The sequence below is a fragment of the Colobus angolensis genome, unplaced genomic scaffold (genome assembly GCF_000951035.1).
Source record: "Colobus angolensis palliatus isolate OR3802 unplaced genomic scaffold, Cang.pa_1.0 Scaffold273, whole genome shotgun sequence".
In the NCBI taxonomy this organism is placed as follows: Eukaryota; Metazoa; Chordata; class Mammalia; order Primates; family Cercopithecidae; genus Colobus; species Colobus angolensis.
The window spans coordinates 237,325-260,398 of record NW_012115966.1 but is presented as its reverse complement, the minus strand read 5'-3'; the positions used below and the strand labels follow the sequence as shown (position 1 = coordinate 260,398).

General features: G+C 37.9%; 2 protein-coding genes across 7 annotated transcripts in view; one reads left to right on the top strand and one right to left on the bottom strand.

The window, feature by feature from the left end:
- Positions 1-249: 249 nt before the first annotated feature.
- DRAM2 (DNA-damage regulated autophagy modulator 2) lies at positions 250-22,999 on the bottom strand. Of its 3 annotated transcripts, none has more exons than XM_011948043.1 (10): positions 22,584-22,744; positions 22,059-22,257; positions 20,142-20,205; positions 14,295-14,439; positions 9,116-9,183; positions 7,617-7,756; positions 3,418-3,595; positions 2,798-2,880; positions 1,736-1,828; positions 250-1,194 (listed from the first exon to the last, which is right to left on the bottom strand). In XM_011948043.1, exons 4-10 carry the CDS (start codon positions 14,423-14,425, stop codon positions 1,087-1,089), a joined length of 801 nt encoding a protein of 266 aa, XP_011803433.1. In that variant the 5' UTR covers positions 14,426-14,439; positions 20,142-20,205; positions 22,059-22,257; positions 22,584-22,744; the 3' UTR covers positions 250-1,086. The 3 variants fall into 3 exon arrangements, with proteins under 3 accessions (XP_011803433.1, XP_011803432.1, XP_011803431.1); XM_011948042.1 differs by having other exon boundaries at positions 22,059-22,254; positions 22,584-22,730; XM_011948041.1 differs by lacking the exon at positions 22,059-22,257 and having other exon boundaries at positions 22,584-22,999.
- The window catches only part of CEPT1 (choline/ethanolamine phosphotransferase 1), a 46,697-nt gene continuing 45,616 nt past the window's right edge, over positions 21,994-23,074 (top strand). For 2 of the 4 annotated variants that reach the window (XM_011948045.1, XM_011948048.1), the window contains exon 1: positions 22,839-22,853. The gene's annotated coding sequence lies outside the window, so the exon portion shown is untranslated. Of the gene's footprint in view, positions 22,305-22,756; positions 22,854-23,074 lie in introns of those variants that run through there. The other 2 variants (XM_011948047.1, XM_011948046.1) reach the window with 2 other exon arrangements.

Below are 23,074 nucleotides of genomic sequence, written 5' to 3'. Positions count from 1 at the left end.
CTGTACATACAGAGATCCAAGGAGAAACAATCCAATCATCTGCATAACCAGAAAAAATGAGAACATTGTTTTTGTAGATGCATGTATCACAATTATTTTGCATGTAGTTTAATTGGATTGCCAATTTTGTTCTTTAGAATTTGGGCTCTACAAAGGTTACATCCCATTAAAAAGGCTCAGTATTTACCTGTTCAAGACTACTTTTACATGTAATTATAACTTGCTATAAACAAAGAAGCTCTTGACTACGGTTATGACTTTTGTTTGATATTAATCATATCTGCTGTTATTCCCAAACTTCTCAATGTTATATGAATACTAACCCTTGTTTTATATAAAATATGACTAAATTTACCTATAGGTACCTCTCTCCTTCATTGGTGATTACAGTCTCACACCAGAGACTAAACTGCATGAAACTACTGCAAGCATGTGTATGACAGACCAATCAGCTTAGTATCTGGCATTGTGACCAGAAAAAAAAAAAGAAAAAAAAAATCATCACCTACAAAATCTCTTGGGCAAAACTCAAGCCATGAAAGAGCTCACACGAATCCAGGTCTACTTTCCTTTACAGGTAGATTCCAGAACAGTAACAAAAAATTTAAGACTATAAGAAATGATTTAATATGATAAAACTCCCATTTCAAAACCCAGTTCTAAAGGATTTACTGACCAATGCTGATTATTCAGTCATGGAAAATGTCTCTCATAAAAGTGCTTCTAACAAAACATGATCTGTAATAATTTATAAAATGTGAAGGGCTAGATGTGCAGACTGATTGGTGCACGTCAGGTTGTTTCCCTTAAATAAGGTATAAAAAACTATGACATCATAGCCTTGCGACTTCATTTTCTAGGATAGAAAAGTATAGGCATAGGTGTTTTTAACAGTCTTCTTGATGATATCCTTTAAAATAATCTATCGAATGGCTGCTTTCATGTTTCCTGATTATCAGTATTCATCAATGTTACTGTCAGCCTTGATTAACTGGTTGAAAATTTCAGAGCAGAATAAGCAACTTCTGTGAACCTTTCCCCAATCCCTGAGAATCATAATCATTACAGAAATATTTTATCCTTTCATCAAATATCTCTGGAAAGTAGCCGTGTTCGTTCACCATTAAAAGGACAAGGTGCAGTGTCATAGAGGGTTAATCCATGTAAATTGGCTTCCACTCGTAAAGAAATTTTCTGGAACAGAAAAGAAAATTATATATAGAAGTTTCCTCCTTAAAGAGAGATCACTCCTTCAATATGTTCTATAGGTTACCTTGTGATTATGAATGTAAATCAATTCTAATGATAATAAGAGTGAGATAACTGTTTTACTATCAAAGGTATCCTCTTTGTACCAATTAAAATCTGGAAAAATCAAGCTTCTCTATTCATAGAGTTCTTTGTTTTTCTTTGGTTTCTACTAAGAATCAGTAAAATGTTGAGAATGACCTATGTAAAAGTACACAGAATCAATAAAAATTTCTATTTAAGAATTTCTGAAATTTATTTCATAGCCCCATTTTCAAGGCTAAATCTTGCTAGCAATACACTACTTCTTTAAACACAAAACAATTTACCTGAAAAGTTACATCACTTGTTTATGATACCAAATCATAAACAGTTAATTTTCAAAAAGGCTGAGAGTTGCCTATGGAAAGTTCTCTTAGTCCACCTTCCTGGACTAAGATAAGAGAAGGAAGTCTCACTGAATGAAGCTAATACTGTGTTTTCTTACCTGAAAATCACGAATGTAAGTCAGAAAAAAACCAAAGAAGGAAAATGACATAGACCATTCTGCTGCGGTAGTGATCATGTGAAGCACATAACCCTGAGTGAGAGGAAAAAAAAGAACAGTTTTGCGAAATTTCATTTAAACGATCTATATACTATGTTTCAAATAAAAAACACACAATTCTTATAAAACAATGGAGCTTCTGAAAATCAACCCTTGACTTACCAGGCATATATCTCTAGAATTAAAGAGCCAGAATTAGGAAGTCCTCCTAAATGACACTCTATTTGTTTCACTGGGAGCAAATAAAATTTCCACTTAAATAGCTAAGACAGAACAGGATCATTTTTACTCTACAATCGAGAAATTACTACTGCCTTACCCAAAGCCATAAGATTCATAATATGTGACTAAGAAAAGTTTAACAATGCTCAGAATAAACTTAGTAAGTGGTGTGTTTATGATATTAAATAATATATGGGTTACAATTGGGAAAATCTAGTAAATTATTTCATTCATTATCACAAACATGTCCAATTTGGGGATAATTCTTAAATAAACCACCACCAAGTGGTTTGTGAAAACAGAGGAATTCAATTTATTCTTTAGTATATGTTCCTCTTCCTTTATTCTCAGGGTCCAAGATGCTATCTACATTCAGATATCGACAATACTGAAACCTAAATGCAGAGTCCATAATCAATTTCCAGATAACAAAAAGTGGGAGATGTCTTTTCAATTCAGAAAACAAGTATTGAAAACATAAATGATCGCGGTTGGCTATATTATATACTATACCCACATTTAGGGGAGTCAATTTCTCAGAAAATTCTTTTGCCATCACAGTGCTCTTCATATTTTGACAGTATCTACAGATCACAGGTAACAGGAGAATATAGAAGGTTCTACATAAACCCTACCATATCCAGAAAATAATTTTAATACAGAACTGATTATTCCACTAGAAGACTTTCATTATTACTGATAAAATGAAAAACACGTCAAGATCAACCAAAATAACCATCTTTAATATAAAACGAAGTTTTATAGACTATAAGTTCTTACTTTGTCCTCGGGGTTCCAATGGAGTTTCTGTTCTAAATCAGTCCCAAAATTGCCACTGTGCAAAATTGATGAGCAAGTCAGCACTATAAAAACATAAGTCAAGGAAGAATCTCAGAGAAGACCTCAGAGAACAAAAATCACTTTACAATCTAAAAGGATTACTCACACATTTATTGCTAAGGTCTGAACCCATTTTCTTAAAGACTTAATGTTACACAGCAGTGGTACTGTAAAACAAAATGTGCTGCTCAGAGGGTCACAACAAAATGGTTCTCACAGTCAAATCCCATCTCTTTGTTCAGAAAATTAGCAGTTCTATCATAATCTTTAACTAAATAATGGTTCTCAGAGACAGCATTTACTCATCCCTCATTTCTTTAAAGTGAGTATGATCAGGCTCAACATTTTTGTTCCTAGCTCAATTACTGAGGTGCTATGTACAATCTGAGTTTCATATTTCAAATTCTTTAGTTTAGGGTTGTGAACCTAAGAATCTCTCCTACAAAAAAAAAAAAAGAAAGAAAGAAAAAAAGGCTTCTTACACTGCACCAATAGTGTTCACTTAAATTTTGTCATTCAATTCCTTTCCAAGTGTAGTCACATTGTACAGTGAAGGATACTGCTAAATGCACTTACTCCACACCAGATAACCAACAATAGTCTGATCCAGAAGACTTGTTTGCCATGGATTTTGGGCTGCATTTGGTAGGAAAGGATGGTCTGAACAAACATATATAATGAGCCCATACCAAAGGTAAGCACAGCTCCACTTACATGTGCAGCAAAAAGGGCTGTTTTCTGAGAGACAGAGAGAAGAAATACGTCAATAAAAGAAACTCAGAACACATTGGCAACACAACATTTAAAAGCACAAGTCAGAGATTTTAATAGGACATTCACTGAGTAGAGAAGCTCAGCCAATTCTACAAACAAATTACTGAGGTAATTTTCTCTCATAATACTCGGCATAAACCTGAGGATTATAGTAATACCAAACTATTTCATACATCTCCACTGGAAATATAATAGGAACTATTCATTTATTATTTTCTTCACTTAATAATATGTTTACTCGGTGCCTATTAGGTGCTAGGTACTATTCTAAATCTTCAGATCCATTAGAGAACAGGCAAAAACCCAGCTCTGAGTTTAGTAAAGATACACAAACAATAAATATAAACTTCAGAAATAAGGAAATTCCAGTGTGCCTGATGGTGATAAGTGTCATAGGAAAAGCACAGTGCAGTAAGAAAAGATTAGGATGGACTGCAGTGCTGGGAACTGGGAGTTTCCATTTAAATTCAATTTAACTGTAAATAAAATGTAAAGACTCAAGAAATTGAAACATTCTCCCTTGGCTCTAGCTTGATTGGTTTTATATAGTTACGCTGCCATTAGCCAAGGAACACCAAGGACTACTGGTAATCACCAGAAGCCAGGAACAGATTCTCCCTCTGAGCCTCCAATAGAGAATCAACCCTACCAACACCCTGATTTTAGACTTCTGGCCTCCCAAACTTTGACAGAATAAATTTCTATTCAGTCACCCAGTTTGATATTTTATTACGGCAGCCATAGAAAATTAATATAGATTTCTGCTTACTAAACTTTTACTACTCTCCTTTGATAAATTTCGTATGAAGAAAAAATTCCTCTAAGTAGGTAGTGAAGACACTTGCCATGTAGTTATTTTACTGAACAACATATACAAATTTGTTTTAAAAGAAATTCAATTTTTATTTTTTAAGTTAGATTTTTCAAATACCATTTTATAGCAATTATTAGGCATCTCTTTAAATGCAGGCAACCATAGCAATAACAGAATTTTTTCTAATCCTGCATAGTCCCTTTAACCTCTCTCAATAAGTTACTAAATAATTAATGAAAGCATGTTTGTCCTAAGTACTACGCTAGGTGCTGGAAATACAATGGTGAACGTTTCAAAACCATTGTGCTTATAATTAATAAAGAAATACATCAACTAAAAAATAAAAATAATAAATTTACAACCATGGATATAAAGGGCGTTATGGCATACCAAACAGAGGAAACAGTATGTGAAAGGGAATTAAATAAGCTTGTCCTATTTAAGCAGCACAAAAAGTGATATATACAATGGAGACATTAAGAAGGGGAATAATGCAAAATTAGGCTTGAAAGGTAGACATCAGCCAGATCATACAAGATCTTTGAGTTAGTTAGGCAGTTTGGTGGTTTAGCAAATTATTTCTCTCTTGATTGTATCTCTTTTTACATAATTTTTAAACCTGTAGAACTTTAAGCAAGGACACAGGGAAGCAAAGTGAGATGTATATACATTTCCAAAAGATCACTTTTACTGCAATATGAAGAAATGATTCAAGGAATGTAAGAGTGAATGCACAGGAACCATTGAGGCGGCTATGGCAGTAGCTCAGATGAGAGATGATTAAATCTAAACTAGCTGAGAAGACAGTAAGGAGGGAAGTAAAGACAGAAATGGAAAGAAGTGAATGTCTTCAAAAAATATTCAAGAAGTAAAACCAGTAAGTCCCAACTCCATTTAAAACACAGTGCTAGCCTCTCTTCCAAGCCAATATCTGCAAGGGTAAACCATTTATAGACCTGGTTTTGTAAAATTTTTCCTGTATAAATCACCCAGAATTTGTCTCCACAAAAGAAAAGGGGGAAGTGGAGGAGGAAGAACTGCACTCGCCACTTTAAGTAGTAAACGTTTACTCTGGAAAGGAAGGAGATCCTCATTAGGATAGCAGTGAGTAAAAAAGAAAAAAAGAAAGAAAGAGAGTCGTTTGATATCTGCGTAATGCTACAGGATCTGGTTATAAACAGGGCCCAGCAATAAAGCCATCAGTGAAGGATGAAGAGGGCATCTAAAGTTGCATGAAGAGATGTTAACAAAAGAGAAAAAGTAATTTAATTCAAAATTACACGGCCATAGGTACTCTTGGGGTGAAGGTAAATTAGAATAAAAGCTAAAAGCAAAATAATAAAGAAAGTATATAGGCTACCTTAAGTAAATGAGATAAAGGTGGAAGGCAGCTTGTGTGGGTGCTATCAAGAACTGCTATTAGCATTTGCTGGGCTGTGTAAACAAATATCAGAGATCCATTTTTACCATAAAAGTGATGAGAAACATTGTTAAATTGACCAAGAGACAGAGAATCACCATCCTCACACTGAAATTCCCCAAAACATTTTTTAACAATGAGCTACAGAAACTGATTAGGGAAGGCAGAACTCTATTTGTGGCACAGACAGCTAGCTAGTTGTACACCCAAATTGTTGGTAACCTTTCATAGTATAAAGTGGCTGTTGGGAAATAATGTCTAGCAAAACTACATTTTCTCCAGGGTCCATTTTTTCTGACCTGTGCACACCTGCTGCACCCCTACATCTAGCAAACATGAATGTCAATGGAATTACATGAGTTACTGTCAGGTGACAAAAATTCTCTCCTTCACCAAACCCAGCTCAGCTTACTCCGAACTCTCTTGTCAACTAGGGCCTAACTTCTGGGTTGCCATGTTCATCTCTGCATTGTCCAATTTTAGCTAGAATCTTGTTCAATTTAACCATAATCCTCCATTCTCAATATCTGATCACCATAAATATAATTATCACCTCTACCATGCCTCAAGTGATGTCTAATCACCCTGGTCTGCCTTCACCAAGAATCCTATTAGGTCAGTACTATGGTTTTGACATTTGACCCCTCCAAATCTGAAGTTGCAATTTGATCCTCAATGTTGGAAATGGGGCCTAATGGCAGGTGTCTGGGTCACAGGGATGGATCCCTCATGAATAGACTGATGTGGGGAGTTGCGGGTGGTGAATGAGTTCCCACTCTATTCATTCCTGTGAGAGCTGGTTGTTAAAAAGAGACTGGCACCACCACCCCCTTGTTTCTTCCCTTGCCATGTAAAGCTCTGCACACATCAGCTCCTGCTTTGCTTTCCATCATGTGTAAGCTTCCTGAAGTTCTCATCATAACCAGATGCTGGCATCATGCTTCTTGTACAACCTGCAGAATCATGAGCCAAATAAATTTTTTCTTATAAATTACCCAGCCTGAAGTATTCTTTTATAGCAACACAAAACAAACCAAGGCAGTTTAACCAGAATTCCTTCTTAACCCTTACGTTTTCAGCTTAGTAACTTTCCATCCACTAACCACTGCACCCTGCTCCACAGCTATAAATTCCCACTTTTACTTGTATTCAGAGTTGAGCCCAGTGTTTCTTTCCTGCTGCTCTCTCTGTGGAGAACTGAAAAATATTTCATGAAGGTTGATCACTACTTTCACATTAAGTATTTGACATTATTTTTTCCTGAGAAAAAGCTAGAAGACCTACAGCTCTTCCTTTCATTTCCTCATATACAAGGCAGGACACCTAGGAATGCAGGCAATCAATGAAAACATCCAAACAAGTAGATAAAATAGGTAAATGATTATAAATTGTTAGGCATGCTAAAAACAAAACTTTTAAAATCTGTAATTGTGTCACTTATAATTTATATCAATTTTGTTTCAGTAGTGAGTTGAAGTAATCTCCAACTAAGTAGTAATGAAGACTCTATAGTCTTGTGGATCCTAAAAAAAAGTTAAAATAATTTGTATTTGTTCAGACTTTTAAATATGAATTTTTCTAGTTGTGCAAGTAGCTATTTCTAATAGGGTCAAATAATTTAAAGGAAGTGATTTCTACTTTGTTAAGGTAAAGAAATAACAGCATGTAACTGAATGCTTCAGGTTTCCCTTTTAATATGTATTATATTTATGTACTTAAGGAAAATACCTATGCTGGGCTAAAACACAAACCTGGAAGTTTGCCACAACAGCAAGTCCTAAACAACTCAGTATTCCAAGTACAAGGCCAGCCTTGTTTAATTTGATGATAACGTTCTCTTCAGGACTCAGAGCATGAACTTGCTTATAACGAACATAAATGGTAGCAACGCCTGGGAAAAGATAATCCAAAAAACAACAAAGTAATAAATAACCAAAAAACAAAGTTGCCAATGAAGAGTTCACAAAGGTCACTGCTATCCAGAATCACAGATTTTCCTTTTAAAATTAACCAGAGGGAATAAAAAGAAAAAAACAAAACACAAAATAGCTGTAGTTTTGTTTCTGCTTTTAAGAGATGGGGGTCTCTCTATGTTGCAGAGGCTGGACTCCAACTCCTGACCTCAAGTGATCCATTGGACTCAGCTTCCCAGACAGCTGGGACTGTAGGTACATACCTGTGTGCCTGGCTCATGCTGTGGATGTTGCAGAGCCTTAAGGTTGTATTACAGAACTACTGATGTCTCCAGTGACTAAGCAAATCATCTGCCTTCCATGGGTCTCATATTTACAAATAGTTACATAAAACACAAAATATTTTTACGATGAACATCAGAATCAGAAGTAACTAGTTCTAGAATATAGATAAAATGGGCATAGGCAAAAAACCCAAAAGCTTATTTGTGTCACTCTCATATCATTTTATTTCAAATTACAACTTGGCTCAATAAGATATTGCAGCCAATTACACAGGGGGAAAAGCCCACCTTACCATATTTATCAGTCAAGAACTAGCTAAATCAAATTTTCCACTGCAGAAATACTGCCAGAGAATTCAACAGTGTAGAAAGCATTACAGAGATATGCTGGTAAAGACATGTTTCTAAAGAGTTTGGTCATGAGATGAACTTCTTTAAGTTGAATTATCTTCCTGATTTCCATTTTTGACCCAAGCAAATAATAAACATCATACAGAAGAATGCAAATATTTAAAACAATCACACTTGATAGAAAAATATCATGTGAGTAAACCATTAATAAAAATTTGGTTCAAATTAAATAGGGCTATGAAATACTTCAGTAGCAACTGTATCCCTTTAGCATTAGAATATTGCTCAAAAATCAAAACATGGTTCCATCTTTATTCTCAAACACCTAAACTGCTTATCCCAAAGGAATTTAGTTAGGATTAGTTGTGGTCAGCTGCATCCACAACTCTTTGTTCCTTACTGGTTGCTTAAGAAGTCCACTACAGTCCTCAAGGAATATATGGTTATACTTAACAACTTCCATTTGAATGAATAGTAGAATAATCCTATACATATTTTTTAAAGGTTTATTCCCGTAAGTCAGCATTTCTAGAAAAGTGTTTATCTTTTAAAAGGAGCATAATTATGATCAATTATTTAGTGATAACATACTCTCAAATACAACTAGAAAGTAAAACAAGTAACACTCCAGTGTTGAAACAAGAAAATACAGTAGCAATTTGGCTACTAAGTATTACTGTTAAAATCACTTTCAATACTTACATAAAACTGCTGCGATATTTAGCATTGCCCCAAATAAGCATTTTTCTGGAGCCAGTGTACCAGTGTCACTGAAAGAAGGAAGATATGTGCATTTCTCACACTAGATAGACACATATATTTCTTCTAAGGGATAAGAATACCAGGAGTTACTTCAAACCTCTTATCTTTTATAAGTCCATGAATTCAACTCATATCATTTTATACAGAGAACATGACAATTTGAGTTCACAAATATCTGCCTACTTCACTTTCTACTCACATCATTTTAAGATTATTTTTCTTCCACATAGTAGAAATCAATATATACTGATCTTTAAAAAGCTATCCTTGGTATGTTAAGACTACGTTATTGACCGACCATCATTCAGGCAGATGCATTTATCTGTCCCACCAGAATATTCCTTAAACACCACAGGCTTTTCACAACTCTGCCTTTTTGCACCTTTTGTTGACTATGCCTGTATTCAATTAACACCTATTAACCTACTGATCAATTTTTAAAAGTATTATCAAGTACTTACCATGTGCCAGACACCATTTCAGAAACGGGAACACAGTGATAAGTAAAACAGACAAAGCCCCTGCCCTCGCAGAGCTTACATTCAAGACCAGTTTTGAGTCTCTTCCCCTCTATAACCTTGGATGACTCCTCTAGCAGACAGTGACTCACACAGCATGTTTTCTGAACTTCCATAAACTCACTTACTACACAGCATTGCAATGTATCCTTTACATGCCTGTCTTTCAGGGCAGTATGCAACACACCCAGGCAGATTAAAACCTCACCATTTACTTACTGCAGGACCTTAGGTTCATCCTTTTATCTCCCTAAAACTGTTCCCTTCATTTGCAAAATGGGGCTATTCATTCCCTCCCAGCTTCATCATATCACTATAAGGATGAAATGTAATGGTAATGCATGTTAAGTATCTAGCACAGTAGCAGGCTCATGGGAGAAACCCATTAAATATTAGTTCTTTTCCCCTTCTTAAAACTACTACAAAGTAAAAAGACAATGTCTTTGGCCTTGAATTGACACACTACAGGAAAGAGATAATCAGGGTTTCAACTAAGACAATGCAATGGGGATAAAAAAGAAATAGTAAGTTACAGCTGGTAAGAAGCCATAACATTTAGTAAACATTTAGATTAAGGGTGTTAGGAAATGGAATATATTAAACATGAATTGTAAGGATTGCTCCTTCTAACTTCACAATTCCGTGAGTCTTTCTCTTAAAAAAAAATAAAAATCTGCAGTGAAAATAGAGAAACAAAAAATAATTTATTTGTAAAGAAACAATTATAAAATAATAAAACGGATCTTTTACATACAAAAGATTTTGGTACTTTGACCATCTTCAGGAGGAGGGAATAAAAAAGTAGAAGTTCCTTCTACTTTTCAAATTTTCCACAATATATATATATTATTCTTAGAAAAAAGAAATCCATAATTTTCATAGATATACTTCAAATGGTACATGTAAGTTAACAAAGGCATGTATTTCCAGGATGGTTGGCTAAGAGTGTTTCTTCCTTTGGCTCAGGACAGAATGACATACATTGGCCTACAAATGAAAACAGCCATGCCCATCACCTTATTATCATAGCACTTCATCTCAGTGGTTATAGCATCACCAAAAAATGTCTGACCATCTAACATCAAAATATATGTTATCATTATTCTATATGTTAAATATTGGCAAAGTTTAAATGTTTTTAGATTAAAAATATACATAGATGTTATAGTATTTCTTCTCTTACCCCAGTGGCTAGTCACTCCCTTGGGCATCCACTACTTGAACCAACTAAGAGAACACCTGAAGCACACTTATAGCAAAATTGCCTTTGAAGTGAAATTTACATTTGGTTATGTCCACTGGGGCTGTTAACAGCTAAACTTTTTTTTTTCTTTTTGAGACAGAGTCTCGCTCTGCTGCCCAGGCTAACAGCTAAACCTTTTGGATAGGATCTATGAACTGAAAAGAATTTTGCAGACTAGCTAGTTTAATCATTTTGCAGATGAAAGAAATGAGCCTACAAGAAATAAAAATAAGTACTAGAGTTTAAATATGTATGTCAGAATGTTGGAGAAAGACCTCAGGGTAATACTAAGTTCAACAGCAGAAAAATGAAAAAGCAGAAGGGGCAGAACAGAAAAGGATGTGCCTAGGGTGCTTTTTAAAGAAAATCACATGCAGTACCACCAAGGAAGTGAAACTCTGAAAAAGAACTAAGTAGCATTTTATGTTACAGTAGTCCCTTGGTATCTGTGGGGGACTGGTTCCAGGACCCCCATCAGATAACAAAACCTGGGGATGCTCAAGTCTCTTACATAAAATGGTGTAGTATTTGCATATAACCTATGCACATCTTCCCATATGCTTTAAATCATCTCTAGATTACTTATAACATCTAATACACAGCACTTCATTCCTGTGGATTCAACAAAGTACTTGGCACTTGGCAAACTCAAGTTTTGGAACCTGATGGAATTTCTGCAGAATATTTTTAATCTGTGGTTGAGTGGATGTATAGAAGTGGAACTATGGATACGGAGGGCTGGCTGTATTAAAAGTTCTTCAAAATGAAAGCAGACAAGTTATCAGATGGAGAAAAAAAATACTGTGAAAGACCCTCACAAATGTTAAATATATACCTTCTGGAGTTACTAAAGAATGGTGTGGCTCCTTAGGCTACATATTCCACTAGCAGAATGGTAATTATTTATCAAATTATTCCTCGAAATGGGAGCTTAAATTCTAAAACATTTTTGGGTTTTGTAAATCTTCCCAAACTGCATCCAATTTGTTTATATCTTTTGTGCCATGTCATACCACTGCAGAAACAACATGTAAATAGTAATGTCCAGATCTTTTCTTGACATTTTTAAAAGACAAATTTAACCTTCCAATTTATCATTCTTTAAAAGATTACTATTTTCTGTGCTGGAAAGGTTATTTTTCTGAAGGTAAACAAATAAATGAAACAACCACAACAACAACAAAACAAAAAATATTACTTAACAATAGCAACAAAATCTGGCATCTCTATGAAGAGACCAATGTTTCAAAAGCATCATATAGCGGTTGAATACTTTCAGGGCGGACCTAACCACATTCCATGTGAAATCATCTAGATTAAAACACTAGTAGTTGCTGAATCATATTTAATAATAACAATGTTTTAATAATTATGCTTTCTTCATCTCCCTGCCCTATGTAATTTATTTAACTTTTACAGAGAAATTTAAGCCTCAATAGCTCAGAAACCATGCATATGATTATGATTTCCTCATATCCTTTTTGTGAATGCATAAATAGATGCAACACTTTTAAAAGCATTTCTAGAAATGTCAAATGAAAAATGTAGATGCCCTATTACCTATCTAGCAATCTCACTTCTAGAAATCTACCTCACATCAATATCAGTATGTAAAGTTATATGTAGTAAAACCTTCTTTATAGCACTGTTTGTAACAGCCAAAAGGAAGAAAGAATAAGTAAGCAATTTCTGTATCAACATCCTATCACTTTTTACAAACGAAACAAATTTAAAAACCCAAAACAGTGAGAAAGGAGGAGGAAAAAAAAGAGAGAGTTTTGTACATACATGACAATAAGATAAAACAAACCAAACTCTGGAAGGAAATCTACCAAACTATGAATTGTCTCTAGGGTATAGAAATTGGAGGGTGTCAGGAAGGGATTTTTGCTTTTCATTTTTATAATCACTCTGGTATTATTTAAAATTTGTTGTAATAATTACTGCCATTGCAATTTTAAAAAAAGAGGGCTATTATAGCTTCTTGGCCTTTTGGCTAAGATCAAGTGTAAAAAAAGAGCATATGCAACTGACTATCCCTTCTTCATTAGTTGTTGAGATTTCAAAAATATTATCGATCAATTTTGATACTTAATATATCAAAAATATCTAGGCAGCATAAAGAGTAAGAGCCTAGCTTCTAGAGTCAAACTGTCCAGGTTTAATTCTTGGTTCCAACACTAACTGAGTTGTATGCTCATGAGCAAATAACTTGACCTCTCTGGACCACATTTCCTTCTCTCTCAAATGAGGATCATAGTTCCTACCTTATCCAGTTGTTGTAAGGATTCAACTATTTAGGACATGAAGAATGCTTAGAAAATTACTTTCTATGAGGCTGGGCGCAGTGGCTCATGCCTGCAATCCCAGCACTTTGGGAGGCCAAGGCGGGCGGATCATGAGGTCAGAAGTTCAAGACTAGCCTGACCAACATTGTGAAACACCGACTCCACTAAAAATACAAAAATTAGTCGGGCGTGGTGGCGTGTGCCTATAATCCCAGTGACTCAAGAGGCTGAGGCAGGAGAATCACTTGAACCTGGGAGGCGGAGGTTGCAGTGAACCGAGACTGCCACTGCACTCCAACCTGGGCGACAGTGTGAGACTCCATGTCAAAAAAAGAGAAAAAAAGAAAAAAAAAAACAAAAAAAACAAAGTTTTGGGCATGGTGGCTCACAACTGTTAATCTCAGCACTTTGGGAGGCTGAGGCGGGTGGATCATGAAGTCAGGAGTTCAAGACCAGCCTGACCAGTATCGTGAAACCCCATCTCTACTAAAAATACAAAAAATAAAAAAATTAGCTAGGTGTAATGGTACACGCCTGTAATTCCAGCTACTTAGGAGTCTGAGGCAGAAGAATCGCTTGAACCCAGGAGGCGGAGGTTGCAGTGAGCTGGGATTGCGCCACTGCACTCCAGCCTGGGCAACAGAGAGAGACTCCATCCCCCCCCCAAAAAAAGAAAGAAAATTACTTCATATGCAGTAAGTACATCAAGAAATGTTTGTTGTTTCCATTATCTTTTCATATTATTATTATTCTTATTGTTTGTAGCTTTTTTTTTTTTTTTACTTTAAGGGGAGAATAATTCCAATTCTATATTCTGAAACAACTTCAAATAGTTACTTAGAAGGAGTCACAGTTCAATAACCAGTTCACAAACTGAATCTTATTGAGCTGTCTCTACATTTCTCTATCACAAAGGAAAAGCCAAATTTAAGTTCCTTTATATATTCCCTTTATTGTTGCAATGCCAGTGTAAAATCTGATTTTTAAAAGGTTGACATTAAATGTCGGCTTCAATGTTAAAATAAGAATGAGACATAGAGTCTCCTATCTAAAGAATACATTTCACTTACCTGATATAAGGTAAAGCCGGGTCTATATGGTGGAGTGTTACTGCAGTAATGTATGAAAATATGAAAGCAGCAGATGTCCAAATTACAAGAGCTGAAGGAAGGAAACTTAGGCCTTGCTGAAACCACCACATTTCAAACAGGTTTTCTGAAATAGAAAAAACATATTAGAAAATTCACAAGGGTTTCCTCATCCTACTTTAGCCATCCATGCCCACAGCCTTGTATTTACCACCCCAAGCTGTTTCACCCCTGAAATCATCTCTCATGCCATACTCCAACACTCGCTCTCCTTCCCTTTCTTGGTGAGTGGAACCAAGATTCACCCACTTGACATAGCTAGAAACCTGCTTTCTTGTCCCATCTTTCCATGGAAAGTACCAAGCACTGTTTATACTACCTCCTAAATTTATTTCAAATCTACCCTTTTTCTCCATCTTCACTGTCATTACTTTACCCAAACCACCATCATCTCTTGGCCGATTATTATAACTTCCTAAGGGGTACCTGTGATATTGTGAAATATATATGTATTTGGTCTTCATCCCATTTCCTGGTAAAAAGCTCTTAAAAACGCTTGGAATCTCCAGGGTAATAGGAGTGTCTTCTATATACTAATAAGGCTTGCAGTTCATAGATAGTTTTAGGATGGGAGCTGGTCACAGGAAAGACCAAGGCATAATTACAGGGTTGGATATTTAGTCCTCCATCCCCAATTCCAGGAAGGGAGAGAGAGAGGATGACACTTAAGTTGATCGTGCCTGTGTAACCCATAAAAACCCAAAAGGACTGGGTTGAGAGAACTTCTAGATAGCCAAGTATGTGGAGATTATTGAAGGACGGCATACCCAGAGAGGGTGCAGAAGCTCCGTGCCCCTTTCCATATCCCTTGCCTTACATGTCTGGTAAATATAAGCGTTTCTCTGAGTTCTGTGACCCACTCTGGCAAATTAATCAAACACAAGGAGGGGGTAGTGGGAACCTTGGTTTACAGCCAGTCAGTTAGAAACATGGGTAAGACAAGACAGGCTTGTGATTGGTGTCAGAAGTTGGGAGGTAGTCTGGTGGGACTGAGCCCTCAACCCGTGCAATCTGATGCTATCTCTAGGTAGATACCATCAGATTTGAATTAGGGGGCATCCAATTGGTGTCGGCTGGTGGAGAGAAATCTCCATACTTCTTGATGATCACAGAAGTATTGTGTTGACTATTGAGTGAGAGAACAGGAAGAACACTTTGGTTGGTTTTTCTTCCTCTTTTTTTTTTTTGAGACAAGGCCTCACTCTGTTGCCCAGGCTGGAGTGCAGTGGAGCAATCACAGCTAACAGCAGCCTTGACCTCCCTGGTTCAAGTGATCCTCTCACCTCAGCCTCCCAAGTAGCTGAGACCACAAGTATGCACTACCATGCCCAGCTAACTTTATTATTTGTAGAGATGAGGTCTCATTATGCTGCCCAGGCTGGTATCAAACTCCTGGGCTCAAGAAATTCTCCTACTTCAGCCTCCCAAATTGCTGGAATTATAGGTATGAGCCACCCAGTCCAGCCTAGTTTTTCTATTACTCAGTCCTCCTCCAGTCTTGACCAAACCAATCTAGACTCCATTCTAAAACCAAAGTAATCCTAATTTCAAAATACCAATCTGATCACCTTATTCTCCTACAATGGTTTCCCCTATACCCTTAGTCTTTCCTCCTTAACATGGTCCATAAGGTCCTTGCATCGTCTGTCTTTACTTATCTTTTTTTTTTTTTTTGAGCCAGAGTGTCACCGTGACACCCAGGCTGAAGTGCAATGGCGCAACCTCGGCTCACTGCAACCTCAGCCTGCCAGGTTCAAGAGATTCTCCTGCCTCAGCCTCCTGTGTAGCTGGGATTACAGGCGTCTGCCACTATGTCCAGCTAATTTTTGTATTTTTAGTAGAGATGGGGTTTCACCACATTGGCCAGGCTGGTCTCAAATTCCTGACCTCAAGTGATCCACCTGCCTTGGTCTCCCAAAGTGCTGGGATTATAGGCTGAGCCACCGTGCCTGGCCTGTCTTTACTTATCTTTCTATATTCACCTCTGGCCATGCTTGGTTCTCAATTCTTTGCTCTAGCTATCATTATCTCATCATTATTACAAAAGCAAACACCTAGCATTTACTATGCCTTACCAGTGTTTACTAAACACCTTAAATACATGAAATAATGTACTTTCCTCAACAGAATTACAGAGGTTAAGACAATTGCCCAAGGTCATAGAGCTAGATGTGGTGGAGATAGGATTCGAACTCAAGCAATTTGATTCTAATGCCCAATCAACTATGCCACACTGCCATAGCATAGTTTTTGCAGATCTTCAAATGTGTCATGCTTTCTAGCACACCTTCAGACCTTCATGGTGACTACAACACTACCTACCCAGTTAACTTTTATATGTTTTTCAAGGCTCAATCTTTCCAGCTTCAGTTGAGTGTCCCTGCTTTGTTTTTAACAACACCCTTTACTTCCCCAACCAGAGCACTCATTACATTTAACTTGCTTGTTTGGTTTTCCCTTCCTCACTAAACTTTAAGTTCTGTGAGAGCAGGAAACAACTGTTCTGTTCACTATTATATTTCCAGCTCTTACACTGGGGCGGCGGGAGCGGGGGCAGAGACAGAGGGCCTAAATACCCCCGTACCACACATCACCACTTTCTTTCTTGAATTCCAGACTAAGGACGTTATTAAGTAATAATGAGTCAACAATGTGAATTAAGAAACTTTGGAACAACTTCATGCTTTTAATTTTTAAAATTTAATTTTGTAAAATATAGGAATACTTTTAAATTAGAATACTCCTATGCATGTGAGAATAATTTCATGTTTGAAGGGTATCTTCTCATATTTTTTGATGACCTAAGGAAATTTAGTGTTTTCCATGAACTTTGTGAATACTTACAGCTTCCTCATCTGAGACTGACTTTCCAAAGAATGAAATCTCAGCCATTTTTGATTCGTATTTGTCATTTACTCTGGCCATCTGATTTGTTGCTAAATATATACATTTGCATTTCATAATCTTCTCTTTTCTCTTCCTTTTTCCTTGTCAGTCCTTAACATCCCATCAATATCTTTTTTCTTCATCTATTCAGTTAATCATCGTAAGTCCTTGCCAAAATCCTATTGGTGCTTTCCCCAGTATAGGTTTCCAGGACAAGAGTTCTTAATTTACATAATTTTGAGTCATTTCTAGATCTTTAAATTTTTCATTTTTCATCTCTTTAAATGTTCATTTCTGTTTCTGATCATTCCCATAAGTCCTTAGGCGTCTATGTCAGTTTGGCTGTCCCTTGCATATGTTTTACAGTTTTTGACTCTGAGCCTATATTGGACAATCTTAAAATCTGGAAGTATCCTAAAAGGCTTAACTAAGGGTGAGTCATTACAGAGAGGATCTGTATTTGTTTTTTCCAGAGAGTATGGCACACTACCAACCCAAGCCAACTTTATGTTAATTTCTTGGCTTCTGGTTTTTCAGACCGTGTAGATATGTAAATTTGAACTTTTTGACTATGAGTGATGGCAGACCCTCCAGTTTCAAGTTTTCAGGTGGTATCTTTATTCCCCCACCTGGAGCTGTGATGAAAATGAATAAATTTCTTTGTGATCTCCCTTTGCCAGGAGGGAGATATTTTTCTGGCCCACCTATGACTGAGTGTATAGACTTTTGTGGGTCCTGGCTGAATTTGGGGAAAAGTGCTTCTCCAACACCATGAGTTGTACAATTTCAAGTGGAAATACTTAAACTTTATTCTATGAAAACATCACCCACTGAAACACAGGTACCATTTATACCAACTACCATGGAATGGCACCCATTGGAGCTATGTGCCTGGGAGGTTACAGGGGTATGAATTCTATTTCTCTGCTTTGGGTAGAGAGCAGCCTGTCACCTGTACCTGATTGTGCTTTACTTCTGCCATCAGCCAAATGCCCCCAAAGGAAACACACTGCTAGTATACTACTCTAGTTTCGGGTTTTTTTTGTTTTTTTTTTTAAACTTTTTAGCCATGGAGATTTCCCTGTCTTTCGTAGAAGACCTGTCATGAATTTAATGAGCTAATGTAATTTATTCAGCATTTAGGTGTATTGGTAAAAAGGATTTTCAAGTATTTTGTCCACCTCATTGCTAGTAGCAAAACCTCCTCCCTCTTTGTTGTTTTACATGTCTAAATCCTTCCTTTTCTTCAAAAGTTCAAATGCTATCTTCCACAGACAACTTTACCTAAGCCCTCTGTAGATAGAAATAAGCACCCCTTTCTCCGAGAACATTTGATTTTCACATCTTTCAGAGCTCATTATCTTCTACAGTATGAAAATTCAGGACGGTGTCTTAAGGGAATGAAATCTTTCCACTTATCTGCCTAAGCAGAGCAGAGGACCTTACCCATAGTAATCATTCAATTATGTGTTGAATGAACAGCCAAAGCAAAATCCTTTTAATTCCCAAAACTGTTTATGATTTTTCTATTTCAGTAAACAACATTACCATTTTTTTCAGGTTATGACGATTCTAAGACTTCAGAGGAATCTTAAGTTCTCTCTTATAAAGTCCTCACATGCTGTCACCAAGTGAGGGCAATTCTATTTCTACAAGTCATTTAAACCATTCGTCTTCTCAGTTCACACTGTACCCATGTGATTCTGACTTTCAATTCTCTTGCCCTATCTGCTTTTTCCTTCCCCTTCACCCATTCCACCTGCATTACCAAATTAACATTCCTAAAGTATTCCTCTCCTCAAAACTTTTTTTTTAAATAAAATTGTGTGAACTTAAGCAAGTTTCGTAACTTCTCTGAACCAGTTTCTCCTTTGAAAAATGGAATAATGTGAGGCGGGGTGAGGTGGCTCACGCCTGTAATCCCGCACTTTAGGAAGCTGAGGTGGGCGAATCATGAGGTCAGGAGTTCGAGACCAGCCTGGCCAGCATGGTGAAACCCCCGTCTCTACTAAAAATACAAAAATTACCCAGGCATGGTGGCATACACCTGTAATCCCAGCTACTCGGGAGGCTGAAGTAGGAGAATGGAGGCTGACGTAGGAGAATCGCTTGACCCTGGGAGGCAGAGGTTGCAGTGAGCCGAGATTGCGCCACCGCACTCCAGCCTGGGCGACAGAGTGAGACTCCATCTCGAAAAAAGAAAAATGGAATAATGTTAAGGTTATCGGCACAGATTGTACCATCTGATATAGCAACCACTGCTACATGTAACTATTGAAATTAACATCTCAAATAGATTAAAATTAAATAAAATTTTTAATTCCTTAGTCACACTAGCCACATTTCATATGCTCAAAAGCCACATGTCATCATCCTGGCCAACATGGTGAAACCCCGTTTCTACTAAAAATACAAAAAAAATAGCCAGGTGTGGTGGCAGGTGCCTGTAGTCCCAGCTACTTGGGAGGCTGAGGCAGGAGAATCACTTGAACCCGGGAGGCAGAGGTTGCAGTGAGCCGAGATCGTGCCACTGCACTCCAGCATGGTGACAGAGCCAGACTCCGTCTCAAAAAAAAAAAAAAAAGAAAAAGCCACATCTAGTGGCTACCATTCAAGACAGTAAAAATTTAGAACATTTCCAAGATTGTGGAAAAGTTCCACTGGACTGTGCTGAGTAGTTTTTGTACAGCTTATACTGATAGCACAAGCAAAGAACCTAACACATTGCTGCTGCATAATAAATGGTAGCTTTTAATATTATATGTTAAATAGTATAAAACAATACCCAGTTCATAGAGGTTTATTCAAGGATTAAATAAGATATGTATTTTCAGAGATGATTAGTATGTACTTATTCCTCTTATAATGTGAAAAATGAATTACCTGTTTTACAAATTCACAAAATGTTAGTCTTCAGATCTGCTCATACCTGCACCTTTTGTAAGTCCTAAAATCCACACAAAGAAAACAGGAAGTTTTTCTCTCAATCCAAACAATTTTAAACACGTACAGTTTTAAGTTAACATACCATATTATTCATGGGCAGAATACTACACTATAGCATTGTTAACAGGTTATTTTTCTTTAAAGAGTTGACACTTGAGTTTTTTACAATGATGTTGTACCATCTGGAATTAAATAACGTTTTAATTCTGGGATATCAATTTTCATATGCATTCTCACATCCAACACCTTCACTATCTTAAAGAGGATAAAAGAAAAATCATTGACTCCTCCTTTAGAGAGACAACATGAGAAAAAAAATAATAGACTAAACAAAATAAAGCAATTGCAAGTCCATGTGATATAAAGAACACAGCTGTGAGATGAGATTTCTCCAAATGCAAGTCCCACCTTTACTACTGCCCAACTCTGTGATTTCAGGCAATTTACTTAGCTTCTGAGTTACAGTACTCAAAGAGTTGTTCCTTGGAGTGGAGTAGAATAAGCACACAATATAATAATGATAGCTGATTTATTAATTATGTAGTTATAAGGCCACAGGTATGGAGAACAACTTCTCTGTATGAATTTTTTCTATGTATGAATTATCTTGGATTCATATCTCCTTAGGCTTTGAGAGTCCTAGTTGTTTAAACTGACAATTTATAGAGAAGCAGAGCTTGAAATAAATGGTTTACCAGTTTGCGAATGTCAACTGAGGAATTTAAATGCATGGACTAGTTGAGGAAGACTAATTGTCAATGTGTTTTCGCCTTTGAAACCCGAAAGCATTGCTGAGTAATTGCCAACCAAACAAAATTAGAATTTTAATGATTCATAATTAAAAAAACCTTTCAAAATAATTGAGAGTATGGAGGAATAAATTTCACAGGGCAGTAAGAATGTTTATAAATATGTTCTCGTAGGCTGGGCGCGGTGGCTCACGCCTGTAATCCCAGCACTTTGGGAGGCTGAGGCGGGCGGATCACGAGGTAAGGAGATTGAGACCATCCTGGCCAACATGGTGATACCCCGTCTCTACTGAGGCAGGAGGCAGGAGAATCGCTTGAACCTGGGAGGCGGAGGTTGCAGTGAGCCAAGGTCGCACCACTGCACTCCAGCCTGGCAACAGAGCGAGATTCCATCAAAAAAAAAAAAAAAAGGTATTGCATCTCTAGCCTATCTTCTCTGCTTTCTTTGAAGTTCCATGAATCAAAACTGTGATTACAATTTTTTTTAACAAATATTTAAATACCCGTGGTAATAAAACGAATTCCTCATGCTGTCTCTGCTAAGTGGTGAATGCTAGGAACTAAGTAAATTCTGGAAGTTCCAAGTGAAGGGTCAGAAAGCCCTAAGCTGCTTTTAGAGATGCACAGAACCATCAGGCTCAAAGCAAAATATAATTTAAAAATACTTACTTTTCTAAACCCTAACTTGGCCTCCTGACAAACGTAATATTCTCCTAATGGTTAAATCCTAAAGAGTATAGAAAATTAAGTTTTTTAAAAAGCTGCATCAAATGTTACATTAAGAGAAATGAAGACAATCCGATAATGCAATGCAAAATACAGAGTTGCATTTGGTTACTGATTTATAAATTAAAATTTGGGAGAACTGGAAAGATTATTTCTACAGTGTTTCTGTATTTTTCAGATGTATTCTACTATAAAACACGGTTGTGAAGATACCCACGACAAGCAATTTCCTTCCTGTGTAGGACCCACCCGCTGCGATAGAATTGAGTGTAGAAAACTGAGCTTCGTGTAAACACAAGGTCACCAGGGATCATAATTTCAAACTCTCCCCTCCCCCTCACTCCTTCCAGCCACCAAGGTATACGAACCCCGAACTCACAACAGGAACGTGGACTCAACCGTAGCCTTTGTGGGAAGGGGGTGAAGATTCTTGGTAACTGCTTCAACAAACCAGAGGAATTAATTAGATCTTTGATTTTCTCCGGAGGCGCGAAGCACTAGGACGTTTGAGGATCTCCGCTCCGCTTTGCCTGGGACCAGGAAAAGACGCGAGAGACGGCACTCGGCACCAGGCACTGCTTGGGGAAGGAGGAGAGTAGGGTAGACCAAGAAAGAGGACAGAAAGGTAGGGCACGGAGAGCTGAGCCCAGCTGCACTCATCCCCGCCCCCGGAAACCCCCGCAGCTCCCGCCCCAACGCCCAGCCCCTCTCTGGCGCCTAGCACAAGGTAGCCCCCGGAGGCAATGAGTGCCAGCACGAGTCTCGCGCGCCCACGACGCGGGTAAGGCGCCTCCAGGCTGCGCCCACTTCCCCAAGCTGCCAGATCCCAACCTCTGACGCACCCTTCTAGAGGGAGCGGGCTCCAAGCGCTGGGGCCTGTGGTTTCTCCCCTACTTCGGCTTACCTTACCAGACCGACCAGCGCTGGCCGGTAGCTCCTACGCCCGCCCGCTAGAAGGAAACAGGGCTGGGCCTTGGGGCGCGCTCCCGATCTGACCGGCCGGCCCCGGGGCGCGCTCACGACCCCGAGGAGCGCGCTTACGGCGCTGCTCTTTCAAACCTTGTTTCCCTTTACGGCAATCGCGAAAGTGTCGTGAAGGTGCTGCCGCCGATCAGTCATCCAGTCGGCTGGAGTCGGAGGTGGTATCTCTAGGGGTGTGCTTGTTGGGGTCAGGGTAAGGCTGCGGGACGCGGTCACCGGGCGTGAAGGATTTGAAGGGCGTTGTAGGGGCCGGTGGAGAAAGGACTGTATGCTCTGGGTCGGGTCATTAGGATATAGCTGTGTATGGACTCGCGCGAAGCGAACGCCGTCCTTCTTCCTGGCGCAGGGTGGCCTCCCGCGCGGGGTTGTGGGGAGGCGAGGGGCGACTGCCCCTTTGCTCCTCTGGAGACATTG

Coding starts and splice junctions, on each gene's coding strand:
- DRAM2 (XM_011948041.1), bottom strand. CDS start 14,425: ATGTGGTGGTTTCAGCAAGGCCTAAGTTTCCTTCCTTCAGCTCTTGTA. Junction 9,184..14,294: donor CCGGCTTTACCTTATATCAG/GTAAGTGAAATG, acceptor TCCTTCTTTCAG/TGACACTGGTACACTGGCTC. Junction 2,881..3,417: donor TGGAGTAAGTGCATTTAGCA/GTATCCTTCACT, acceptor ATGTTTTTATAG/TGCTGACTTGCTCATCAATT.